This window comes from Acanthopagrus latus, chromosome 20, assembly GCF_904848185.1.
Source record: "Acanthopagrus latus isolate v.2019 chromosome 20, fAcaLat1.1, whole genome shotgun sequence".
Taxonomy (NCBI): domain Eukaryota; kingdom Metazoa; phylum Chordata; class Actinopteri; order Spariformes; family Sparidae; genus Acanthopagrus; species Acanthopagrus latus.
The window spans coordinates 19,487,060-19,499,241 of record NC_051058.1 but is presented as its reverse complement, the minus strand read 5'-3'; the positions used below and the strand labels follow the sequence as shown (position 1 = coordinate 19,499,241).

Genomic DNA, 12,182 nt, shown 5'->3' with positions numbered 1-12,182 from the left:
GTGCCCCGAGAAGCAGCACAAACCTCATAATAACACGAATAGGGATAATAATATTAATAATTATTGTCTTGAGGATGAAAGACGCCACAAGATTTTCCAATATACATCAAAAAGCCTTTATTTTTTTTTTCTCTGTACAATTTCCCTAAACAAAAATATTGCACACGATATCCAGATGTGCATTGACACACGTGGTGAACAACAATAAATAACAGGTAACTTTTTTTCTTCTTCTTCTTCTTCTTCTTCTCTCATCTGTACAAATGTGACGAGTCGACGATGGCACAGCTGTAAACAACACGACTATCATAAGAGCAACTACAGCACAGGATGGACAGGACGGAGCCTCTTTTAATGTCATCATGAGGACAAAAAAAACAACAACAACAAAAGACAGGAACAGAATCAGACTCAGTGGGCCTGCGATCATGAGGTAACAACAGTGTCCCAAAAACTAAAAAGAGAAAAAAAACAAAAAGATGTATTTACATTTTGGCGGATTTTTGCATAGTCCCCTAAATAAACGCACAAGCACAAAGACAAACAGAGGAGGACCTGATTTTAACCTAATGCGGACATTATCACCGTGCAGATACTGAAATAAAACTATCACTCTACACGTCTCTAACATGTGATTTGCAGCACTTTTTATATCTACAAAGAAATAATACATCATTTTTATTTTTAGGAGTGTGCACACAAACACACACATGCCTTCCTTCCTTCCTTCCTTTCTTTCTTTCTTTCTTTGTGTCCCTTTTTTTATTATTATTATTCTTTAGCTCTTCTTCTCCGCCTCTTCCTCCTCCTCGGCTGTCTTTGAGGGGTTCAGGAGTTTGTTCTCCTTTTTCCACTTCATCCTGCGGTTCTGAAACCAGATTTTGATCTGTCTCTCGGTCAGACACAGCGCGTGGGAGATCTCTATCCGGCGCCTCCTGGTCAGGTAGCGGTTAAAGTGGAACTCCTTCTCCAGCTCCAGGGTCTGGTAGCGGGTGTAGGTCTGTCGGCCCCTGCGGCCACTGTTGCCAAATGGACCTGGAGGGGGGAGAAAAAAATAATGAATTCAGCAATTAATAATTAAATAGTTTTATGAGACTGTGCAGCAGAGAAAAAAATCTGTCTGGAAAAAACTATAAAGGGATTTCTTTCAGATTTGAGTTCTATTTAAACACAAAAATACAGTTTTATGGTGTAAAAATATGAAATTCTGTCGTGTATAAAGTATTAAACCATGATATCTTAATTAACTTTACTTTATTGTGATTATTTTTTTACATTTGCCCAAAACAGCCTCGTCCTACAGCTGCGCAAACGTCTCACAAAGAGAATAAACAGCAAATATTCACAGTTTTTAAAATGCATTCTTTACAATCACTCAATTTTTCTTCACTGTGCACATTAAACGCCTCACGATGATCACAACATATATTTTATTTTGAAAAATCTCAAAAATGATGTCATAAATGCAGCTACAATAGGTTGTAGCCTATGCGTGGTGCGTAAAAGTGACCTCATGCTGTGTTTTCTCCTATCTGACATCAGTGTATTGTTCTATAACGTTACAGTACGGATGTACAGGAGAGCGTGTACAACTTCATTTAAAATGAATTTAAGCTTTTTGTTTTCATATTCGGTGCGTTTAATCGCTTCTAAAAGTGTTTGTGCTGTTAAAAAAGGCCCCTTCTGAAGACGCTGCGTGAGCTTTAAGCTCGGCTGATGAAGGCCGTATGTGTATGTGCGTGCGCGCGTGTGCGCGTGCGGCCGTGTATGTATGTATGTATGAATGTATGTGAGGATGATGTAGCAACAAAAAGCCCTGAAGGTGCACGAAGCTCCGCGCGCAATCACTATAATCTCCAACTTTCTGCTCTGATTATCTGAAAATATCAGCGTGTGAGTGGAGCTGAGCGCAGCTGACAGGTAACTCTGAGCTGAGGCTCACTTCATCACGCAGAAGCAGGACTGTTTTACCTCCAGGCTGCGTGACAACAACACAGTCAAACGTGCACTTTTTTTTTTTCGTACTCACCGGCGGAGCAGGCGTTCATCCTCTGCATCCACGGGTAGATGAGAGTGGACGACTTGTCGTCGATGCTGCTGCCCATGCTGACAGTCTGCTCCGGGCACTCCGCTTTGCGCTGCTGGTGCTCCTGAGTGACAAACAGCGGCTGGTCGTCGCGGCTCGAGAAAGCGCACGAGCCCTCCGCGTCTTTGTAGAAAGTCCCGACCGGGTTGTAGTCGCAGGGCGCCGCGCCGCCGGCCCGGCCGTAGATGGCCGCTGCGCCCGTCTGCTGGTAGTAGGAGGCTGGGTAAACCTTCTCCTGCATGTTGGCGGCTCCATATGTGGCCGCGTTGGAGTAGTGTCTTAACGGGTCGGTGTATCCCGAGGAATATAACGGTATCTGACCCAGGAGAGAGTCCTGTCCTCCCGGTAGAGACACGGGAAAAGTTGAGTTAACAAAATAGGAACTCATTGGGTGGACAACGGGGTGTATATACTCCGGAGGAATATGATTTGTTGTCTTTTATAGTCCAAGTGGTTTTGCCATTACTTTATCCGAGATTTGGTTTTTGCTGAAAGGGGGGGTTGTGAGGTGCCACTGAATACAGAGGGGAAGTGTACCATCTGATCAACCTCTGGCCAATCACCGCCGTCTGCGCTTGCACTATTGCACCCATGGGGGGCTCTTGTTGCGCGCAGGGGTCCCCGGTGAATCGAAATGAAGCGCTCGAGCCTGTCGGGCTTTACGCACGCTCACGCACACGGATGCTGCGACTCGAATGCATATACACTAAAATAAGCACATACATGAAGGACAAGTGTCTATAAAAGAACTTGCAAACACAGGAAATCTAAACAGGCACATGCACAAACTCTCCCTCCTCCTTCCTCCTCCTCTCTCACACACACAATGCAGAAAAAAAAACACACCGCATGCAAACACTTTTGCGCATTATTCCTTTTACGCACAACATCTCCCTCCTCCTCCTCTCCCTCCTCCTCCTCCTCCTCCAAACCTTTACTCCAATCTCCTTAAAAAAAAACCTCCTCTAATTAATAAACACACAAATAAAACACCGATTTCTCATTTCAGCTGCCAGGCGTCCCGTTAAAGAGTGAGAATGGATCCGAATCGATGCAGAAAATTGCGCCACTCATGTTGATGTTTCACTCTTTAAAGGCTCGTCCCGGTTTCTGATCCAACTGTGAAGTCCACGAAGACGCGCGGAGAGCAGGAGGGAGGACACGCGCCTCCACACAGGTCATCACCGCCATCATCACCATCATCATCACCTTCATCAGCCGCGGAGATCAAGTGGAAACTGATTCCACGTTTATAAAAACAAACTCTGTGAGTATAAAAGTTTGGAATAAACCAAATATTTGCCACCAATCAATAACTGTGTAGAAACGGTTAAGCAGCCACAGTAGCGTTATTATCAATGGTTTATATTAATATGATGCTCGTCCACGTTAGTTATTAATAGTATTAATATTTTAATCATTTTATGTCAGTTAATGAGTATTGGTTGCTTAGTATTATTGATAACATCCGAATTTAGCCTTTAATTTATATGAAATAAGAAGATTTTACAGGACTTCGTGCGTAAAAGATGTGATTGTTAAATTCACTGTTCTCATTTATATTTATGATCTTCATGATTGCATAATGACAATTTCTGCCATTTGAATTAGCTTTCGCCGTTGAAATAAGTCCCCCTACTTAATAAAATGTGAGTAAAAAAATAACGAAATAAAGCGTCGAATTATTAAAAGAATAATTGGGAATCTTTACTTTTAGATAATTGGGCAGAAAAATGGATGTTTGTTGGATAAAAGCTCGAACAAATATTTTAAAATGCCGTTTTTCGTCTTTGCTTGTGCGTCAGATCCACGCCGCTCATTATCTGGATAAAATCCGTTTTTTAAAAAACATTTCATTAAGAAGTTTACAATAAAAATTGTAAAGCTTTTTGGTTTCAGTCATTAGCTTCTCTACCAGGCCCTGCAGCCTGACAGCTGCTGCACATCTGGAACAAACAACCAGGGCTCACTGATGATTCTGACAGAAAGACAATCCGTGTTTTCACACGATCACATGACGGTGTTAGAAAAACTGCAGCATCAAAGAAGACGCAGAAAGAAAAAAAAAAACGCTGCAGAGGCGCCAGACATGCATGAAAACGTTCATCTGGGTGATTATTGTCTCTTTAGCTGGAGTGAAATCAAAAATAAGACGCAAGCAGAGCGAATATTTCAGCAAAATTTTAAAATATTTGAAAGAAAACGAAGCGATGACGAGAAAGCGCCGCGCAATATCACAACCAGACGACTCCTGAGACGTCTTACTGAATAAAATGAGGGAATATAATAAGATAAAATAACTCTGAATTGAATAATATTGACCAGAAGAGTAAAATTTGGATCGATGTAGCTGATTTTGTAGAAAAACACCTCTCGCGGGGCTGCGCGGGGCCTGTATGACCACCACGACCACCATCACCATCATCATCATCATCATCATTAAAGTCGAGCCTGTCTGGCCTCCAGCCGAAACCACCTGATTATATCACAACATTTCTCTCTTCCAGGCCTCAAACCTGCAACATTTGGGATTATTTTCACACATTTTTTTTTTTTGTTGCGTTAAATCGAGGCGTGTTCGCGCTCCTGAAGGCGCCGCAGCACCTCACGGGTTAAACTGCTCAGCAACTGGTAGTGAAGGCGAGAAAAAAATTAATTAATTTAAAAAAAATAAAAGATAATCGCCATTTCTTAAAGACTGATCTTCCCCCATTTCCAGTAACATAAACAGCGGGCCTACGACTGACAGTTCGGCCACACCAGAGCCGCAGCAGCGCACTTGTACCAAGGAGTTAATCGCCGGCATATCAGAAACATGGTGCCCTTACCTTTGTTGATAATCCATCATTTCCTGTGTGGGTGCCACTCCGCAGCAAGCTCCTCTCGCCTCCTCTCAGTCCTTCTCCCCTCCAAAAAATCTCAACCCCTCTCACACACACACTTTGTCCACTCAAGTGATCTCCTGAAAGTAATCCCACCATCCAGGAGTGTGATGATGATTCCTCATTTTCACGCACATATAGCAACACAAGTGGAGCCACATTAACATGGCGCGCACAGGCGAGGGCATCGGCGCGGAGGGCTCCTCCATCGCGCACTTTCTCTCTCTTTTCTTTTTTTTTTTTTTTTTGTTGTTTACGCACGAACAGCGGCCCAGCTTCCCCCCCCACCTCCTTACACAACAAACACACCGCTGCGTGTTGCGTATACAAAAGAGCCAAGAATAAGGTTGTGTTACCACTGTTAAAGTGAATGAGCGGTGGAAAACAGCAGCTGCAATATAACCTCATGGGAAATAAGTTCCCATTCCTGCTGTCCACATGACCGCCAGCGACCAATCCCCGCGCCTGGCGAGTCGTAAACTTCCACGGCAAAGTTGTAAATTTTCATAAACAGCAGCCGTTTTTGTGCTTTAGACGTCTTTCTCATCGCCATCTTTATTTCCTCCAAAAGGGGCCCGAGATGTTTTGAATATGACGCAGCATGAAAAAGAGGGGAAAGTGTTAGATGTGGGGATGTGAGGAGATTCTGTGGGACTCAGCTGGATGTGGTTGCACTTGGTCCCATCTGACTAACAAGGTCTGTGCAGTTTCTTATTGTTCTCTGTCGTGTTTTCTGCTCATTTAATAACTCTAATCACAGGAAATTAGCTGCTTTTGGCTTCAGTTCTCCCAAAATTTGACCCCTTTTTTTTTTCTTTAAAAGGGTTTCACTTTCACTACGCACCAAAATAATCGTGTAATCTTCGCAAGGCAAACGTGGATTTCTTCTCTTTTTTTTTTTCTATTTCTTTTTTCGCTGTGAGGCTAAGACATTCCTTTAGCATATTATTACCTCTCAAATACCCCTCAGATTTTCTTCCACTCACTGCAGATCAATTTAGATTCTTAACCATACAGGCCAAAAGATGGAAATCGAGCCGGGCTGATTGGAGTCCCGAGGGGGATTTTAAGGTCACAAAAACTTTAAAAAGCACAACTTTTCTATTAAGATCATCAGGACGAAATGGAGAACTGAAAGTCACGCACAGCCTACAGTCGTTCAGACTCAAATCTCTTCTCCACCCTTATGATTTTTAATCCGTATGTCTTATTTCCGTTTTTCTTTGTCTGAAAATGGTCTCTTTCAGTTGTTGGTGATTTCCACCACCGAGGAGGATTTCCGACATTTATAGACGCAATAAAACCATAAATTCCTGAAGTTCCCACTCCGCCTTCATTTCTTTTGGCCTCCAGGAGACAAAACAACTCCAACAAAGTGACTTTCGTTCCCATAAAATGCAGATTCTTGTATAAACATAGTTTAAAAAATTAGGAATCAAACTGTGTTTCCAAAATAAAAGCATTTTAATCAGTAAATTCGTTAATAATGATTCTGAAATGTTGTGTAATTGAGCCGAATAATAATAAGGCCTGTTATTTACAGCTGCATCCACTTTCCCCTGCAGGCCGTCAGAGTTTTGTCCGTCAGATATCGAGTTTTTCTTATATTTATGTAAAATAAATAAAGGTTTTGGCGTGTCCGCAGGCTGAGGCCTTACTTAAAAACACATTTAATAAAATATCTAAGTTTAAGAAGCTCTCGACTTTTATGCACGATATAAATTTCAACTAAAGGAATAATAATATATTTCTGCAAACTGTCTAATTATTGCTTAATTTTCTGAGCTGCTAAAATCGACTTAATTAAACCCTGCAGGCCTACATTTCCCACGGGCTCTTGTTTTGGAGGATTTCGTGTCAGATGGTTGTTGTAGTTTGAAAGTTTTTTTTGTCTTCAGTTTGCGGCTGAAACAAAGAAACCGGATGCAGCGGTGCTGTAAAACTTTATGGCCTCTTTGACTCGATAAGCTTCAAGATGAAACCAAACACAGGAGCGAACTTTTTGTCCCCACATTAATTATAAGTTAGCAGAAAATGTAAAAAATTTAAAAAAGCAAAAAATACAAAAAAAAAAATATATATTTTAATAGAATATATAACCGTAAAAAAGAAGAGTAGTAATTGAAATAAAAGAAAAACAAATAAAAAAAAAAAACAGGTCTAATTGTTCTAAAATCTTTCTAAAATCAAAGAACATCACATTTTTAAAAACAAAGATATTTTATTGACCATCAGTGCAAAAGAAAAAAATGTTTTTCAGTACTTGACTGCACAAATTTCCTTGAGAAAACAAGCAAATTGTCTTTTTTATTTTCTAACATCCCTCAGTTTATAATCTGAATTAATACTTTAATATTCATGAGGATTACATTTAGTTTCACTGAGCCACTGTAAGCTCACTTCAACACCCAGTAATCAGTGAGTTCATCACATCCTGACACATGTTTTCAGCAGATTTGTGACTCTGCTGAGTGTTCTGCTTTTATTTTGGCACTGTTCTGTGAGGTTTGTGTGAGATAATTCCTCCTCTGAGCAAAACGCTGCACATCTGTGAGCACACACAGACGGCAGACAAAGTTAATAAGCCATAATGCTCCTGCAGTGCTGGAGGTTATATAGTGGCGAGCAGCATCAACTGCAGTTGTCGAGATATAAAATCTGTCTACAAACATGAGACATTGATCACAGGCACAGTATGATTCTGCATTTTCACAGTTTAAAGCCTCTCTACCTCCTCAGGTCCCCCGTTTGTCTGCTGCTCACTGGCCTTTACCGTGCTGGGGGGCTCTGCGGGAGGACTTGCGGACGACGTGAGAGAAGCCAGGCCTCCGGACCAGGGGGGCTCGAGTGGAGACGACCAGGAGGCTCTGCAGGGCGGAGGGGTCGTGGGACGCGTAGCCGCTGCAGCGCAGGCCTGCTTTGGGGACGTGGTTTATGACGGGGATGCTGGGACGGGACCGGGTGTCGGTGTAAGAGCTGCTCCGGGTGTCCTGCCTGAGAGCCAGAGAGCCGCCAGCTGATGAGCAAACGGAAGAGAAAATGTGTCACCTGGGAAAAATATAACTGGAGAGAACAATCAGACGATCAGGCTGTGAAGCTGATTGGTCTGATGGAGTTTCCTGTTGTTTTGTAATTATGAGGTTTTTGTGTTTGGATTTGTGATTTTAAAATATCACACCAAACGAGACAAATCAGTGCAATAATGGCGATGTTTTAAATGTAAATTAAAAGTGTGAACTGGCCTCATTATTAAACTTTAATTATGCTGATCTTTATAACAGATGTGATGAACACAGTAAGGAGGTATTTTAGTATTTTCCACATGGTGAGCATTCATCAAAGCTTCTTTTTCATCACAAGCCATTTTGTTATTTTACAGCTTAATTTATCTTTCGAACATGAAACACCCCACATTTAAACAATTTAAAATGGTAACTAAATTCTGGTTATGCAAATAACAAAAAGTAATTAAAATATTTTTTTATTGGCTTGGAAATGAAAGATTTACACTTCATATGTTGGACAAAACTACAATCAACATCCATCAGATGTTCAGAAAATAAGAGCAATGATAAATAAATACAATTTTAAATAGTAGAAGTTTTTAAACGTAATACAAAGATTATGAATTAAATTGTATCTTATGTTTCAGTGACTCTTGCAGGTAATTTCAAGTGAAAATGGTCCAAAAATGGCTGCCAGAGCCTCTAAAATCCCTGAGTGGATCCTGGTTTAATCACATGATCTACGCAGCACCTGTGTGTCCTTTAAAAAGCAGATCCCATCCACAGATATACAGCTGCAGAGTGTGTAGGTGTGTTTACCTGGCCAGTGTATCCTCTGGGCGCTGATGGGCCTCCGTACGTCTCCGGCCCCAGTGTGGCTCTCAGGCTCGGACTCATTCAGGGTCCTCTGGTCCATCACGGGCCTGAGCAGGTGCTGCTGAGTCAGGTGGGAGTGGATGTGCTGCGACACAGCAACAACATTATGTCGATTTAATTCTGCTACATGATGATTTCATTACAGCTGCAAATTATGGATAATATACACCTCCGTGCCCTTCATCTGGACAGCCTGAGCGTTATATAATCACGGACAATGACCCTAAACTTCAACTGATAACAAGTGTTTATTCTTCACTCATAATATCTGACTGCTGTGTGTCCTACCAAAACACTCTGTAGTTCTTAACCTTAAAATCAACATTAATAATGAAATAATGGATGTGAATTTACATTAATATAATTCTAAACTGTACACATTCAGAGTTAAAACAGACATTTTCGCAGAGTATAACTATCTGAACAACAGCATTCACTGCTTGGCCTCTTTGAGATTCTACAATTTGATTTTGATTATAATCCTGTGCAAAACTTAGTTAATATTAGGCGTCAGAATAGCTGTAACAATTAGTGATTTACTGACTTGCCATTTGTAAGAAAATTAAACTGCAACCATTTTAATAACCAATTAAGTACTTCAGTAATTTTTCAAAGCAAAAGCATGTCTGTTTTTCTTTGATTTTAGCTTCTCAAATGTGGAAATTTGCTGTTTTTCTTTGCCATGTCCTGAAATAAAGTAAAGTGAATGTCTTTTATTTGCATTGAACAAGCTAAATGAGGACATTACTAAGGGCTCAGAAAATTATGAATGGCATTTTAAAAGCCACTTGTGAACATTTTGTTGATTGAACGATTACTTTAGAAAATAACTTGATCTAAATAAACATAATTGTTAGTTGCAACAGTGATGTGAAACTGAAAATCGATTAGAGAGAACATTTCTTTTCTTCTTCTGAGGTTTGATAATTTCAAGGGGAAAACGTGTTCCGGCCATTAAAGTCACTAGATAACTGAAGTAGTAACTAAATTTTTATTTTTGTATGATATTTTAAAGGGGAGGGCTAATAAAATCAAGTAAAAACATTTCTCATTTTCTCAGTAAAATATTGGATTATTTGGACCGGATTAGGTTTGTCCCGTGTCTCCTGTGACGTACCTGCCGGTGCATCTGAGTGCTGGACGGCTGCTTCGTCCTCAGCTGTGTCAAAGAGTCCAACTGAAATAAAAGAAAAAGCATCTCAGTGACTGGAGGCTCAAGAAGCACAATTATTTAAATGTAACAATAAACAGGAACACACTGTAGTACGTACAGTTAGCTCTTACCTTCGGATGCTGCTGCTTCTGCTGAGCCTGTTTACTCTGCTGGTGGGCGTCCTGCAGGATCCCCCCGGCTCCAAGTCGGCCCTGCAGCAGCTGGTAGATCTGGTCCACCACCCCGAGGTCCTGCAGCATTTTCTTCCGCTGGAGGAGTGCATCAACCCGCTCCTGCTCCTCCATGTCTGCCTTCTTCCTCTCCTCCGCCTCCTCCTCGTTCTCCTCCTCCGTCTGCTCCTGCTTCTCCGCTCGGACCTCTGCAGCCTCAGGTTCCAGCGTCACACCGGACGGAGGCGGCTGCAGGGAAACATTTGATTCAATTTGTTTTTATTGCCTCACTGTATGTGTAGCCACCAGTCTGCATTTACAATACATCTGCAATTACTGTCACTGAATAACGTTGATAACACTGTTTGTTTTTTCCTGTCTTGACTATAAAAGATATTTGAATTTGAAATGAGAGACACCCGATAAAAATGATCTGCGGGAATATTATTCTAGCTAATTTAAATTTGGCCATAGTACATTTACTCAAAGGGGTCAGCCAGAATATGAACCATTCATCACAGGACAGAGGCTGTTCGACGCCCTCTTGTGGCTTCATGTGGCCGCTGCATCTTTAATGGCACCATCAGACGGACTCACCGGCTGTGGGTCACAGTCACAGTTTGAGTGGGGGGTTTGTGTTTGTGCTCGAGGTCGTGGTTTGACTCTCTCCCCCGCCGTCTCCCCCTGTAGGTCTCTCCTCCGGCCTCCCCTCTGGTCTCTCTCCTGCTCCTGCTTCAGTCGCAGCTCCTGCAGCTGTTGTCTAAACACATAAATAACTTTGGCATCCTCTCCTCTGGTAACAATAATCAAACATGACAAATTCATTCAACATAATCAGAATGCTAAGCTTTCTATTTATTACTTTATTTCTATTATTGTGTCCGATCCTTAAGCTAAAGATGAAAATAAATCAAACGACATATTTCAGTAATAAAAGCAAAAAGAAGAGCAAGTTGCCACCAAAGTACATTCAAAAATGTCAATAATCATTCAGTTTATCATCAACCCTCTGCCAGTAAGTTTTTCCCTTCTAGCTGCATATGTTTTGTATCAGTCACTGGTATTTTAGGTTTAAATTATTTAAAAAATCATTAAAATAAAATAAGAAATTTCCAGGGAGGAAGATTATGCTCTCACAATTGAGTTTAGCACATTTTAAATCTCACATAAATACTGTCTGCATGTCCAAAGCACCCTAACAATGAATACTTTGATAGCATTTGGTTAAAAAAAAAAAGATGGTTATCAATCTCTACCTCTTTTATTTCAGCTTTTTTTTGTATCGTGTATCTTTTATTAACTGTACTTACATACTTGTCTTAATTAATGATTTTATATTCATGTCTTCTATGTTATATTAAACTGTTACTCAACATGATTGTAAATGAGGGCCGACAGTGAACGATCTTCAAGTTTAGATAAAGGTAAGACATACTTCTGCCTTTATATTCCATCTTTTTAGCCATCTTTGAATTCTACTGACCCTTTCATCAAAATAATGATGTACTCCAGACATATTTTAAGATACATAAAAATACTCTGCATGGAATAGTTATTAAATGAAACCATGATTGATGAAACATCTGGTATGGTTTCCCCCTCAATGGTGAATCCATCAGTGAGTTTCATTTCAAAAAGTTTAACTGGGCAAAAGATGTCTTCTACTTCACAGTGAGGGTCGTTCTCAGTGTTTGTGTCCTGGACATTTGCACACCTCAGCATCACACTCGTGTAAGTTGCATACTGGACAATAACTTTGTCCTGAACTTCCAATTTAGCAGATGAATGTGAAAACCAGCTCTACAGTGAAGCTCAGACATCCAAGTGGAGAAGCAATATGCTAAACACATCATTCATTTTTGTCAATTATGTTAATATAACCCATAATATAAGCCCATTTTAAGAGTTATGGTTAACGCAGAGATATGTGTATTATTAAACAACAGTACTTATGATCAGTGATGTCAGTAAAATCACTGCCTCACCTACTTTTATTGGTTCATCCCCATT

At 40.7% G+C, this 12,182-nt stretch overlaps 2 protein-coding genes and 1 long non-coding RNA gene across 6 annotated transcripts in view; 1 reads left to right on the top strand and 2 right to left on the bottom strand.

Annotated features, from left to right (window-relative positions):
- The first annotated feature begins 323 nt into the window (after window positions 1-323).
- Window positions 324-7,844, top strand: LOC119009573. Its single transcript, XR_005071764.1, has 4 exons — window positions 324-433; window positions 3,183-3,353; window positions 5,540-5,665; window positions 7,708-7,844. It is a non-coding gene; the product is annotated as an uncharacterized LOC119009573 (long non-coding RNA).
- hoxb6b (homeobox B6b) lies at window positions 426-5,384 on the bottom strand. Of its 2 annotated transcripts, none has more exons than XM_037080964.1 (3): window positions 4,915-5,384; window positions 2,030-2,420; window positions 426-1,035 (listed from the first exon to the last, which is right to left on the bottom strand). In XM_037080964.1, the coding sequence occupies exons 1-3, from the start codon at window positions 5,374-5,376 to the stop codon at window positions 779-781; spliced, it is 1,110 nt and encodes a 369-aa protein (XP_036936859.1). In that variant the 5' UTR covers window positions 5,377-5,384; the 3' UTR covers window positions 426-778. The 2 variants fall into 2 exon arrangements, with proteins under 2 accessions (XP_036936859.1, XP_036936860.1); XM_037080965.1 differs by having other exon boundaries at window positions 2,030-2,792; window positions 4,915-5,285.
- The window catches only part of ttll6 (tubulin tyrosine ligase-like family, member 6), a 15,700-nt gene continuing 11,168 nt past the window's right edge, over window positions 7,651-12,182 (bottom strand). For all 3 annotated transcript variants that reach the window (XM_037080947.1, XM_037080946.1, XM_037080945.1), the window contains 5 exons: window positions 10,770-10,932; window positions 10,134-10,421; window positions 9,967-10,026; window positions 8,793-8,934; window positions 7,651-7,984 (listed from right to left, as the gene is read on the bottom strand). In XM_037080947.1, coding sequence (XP_036936842.1) covers window positions 7,728-7,984; window positions 8,793-8,934; window positions 9,967-10,026; window positions 10,134-10,421; window positions 10,770-10,932 — 910 coding nt within the window. In that variant the 3' untranslated portion in view covers window positions 7,651-7,727. The remainder of the gene's footprint in view (window positions 7,985-8,792; window positions 8,935-9,966; window positions 10,027-10,133; window positions 10,422-10,769; window positions 10,933-12,182) is intronic.

What these genes read in the sequence shown, in the direction of transcription:
- hoxb6b (XM_037080964.1), bottom strand. Translation starts at nt 5,376, where the DNA reads ATGAGGTTATATTGCAGCTGCTGTTTTCCACCGCTCATTCACTTTAAC. An exon ending in ATGATGGATTATCAACAAAG is followed by an intron (nt 2,421 to 4,914) that starts GTAAGGGCACCA and finishes CCGGGAGGACAG; the next exon opens with GACTCTCTCCTGGGTCAGAT. An exon ending in GATGAACGCCTGCTCCGCCG is followed by an intron (nt 1,036 to 2,029) that starts GTGAGTACGAAA and finishes TCCCCCCTCCAG; the next exon opens with GTCCATTTGGCAACAGTGGC.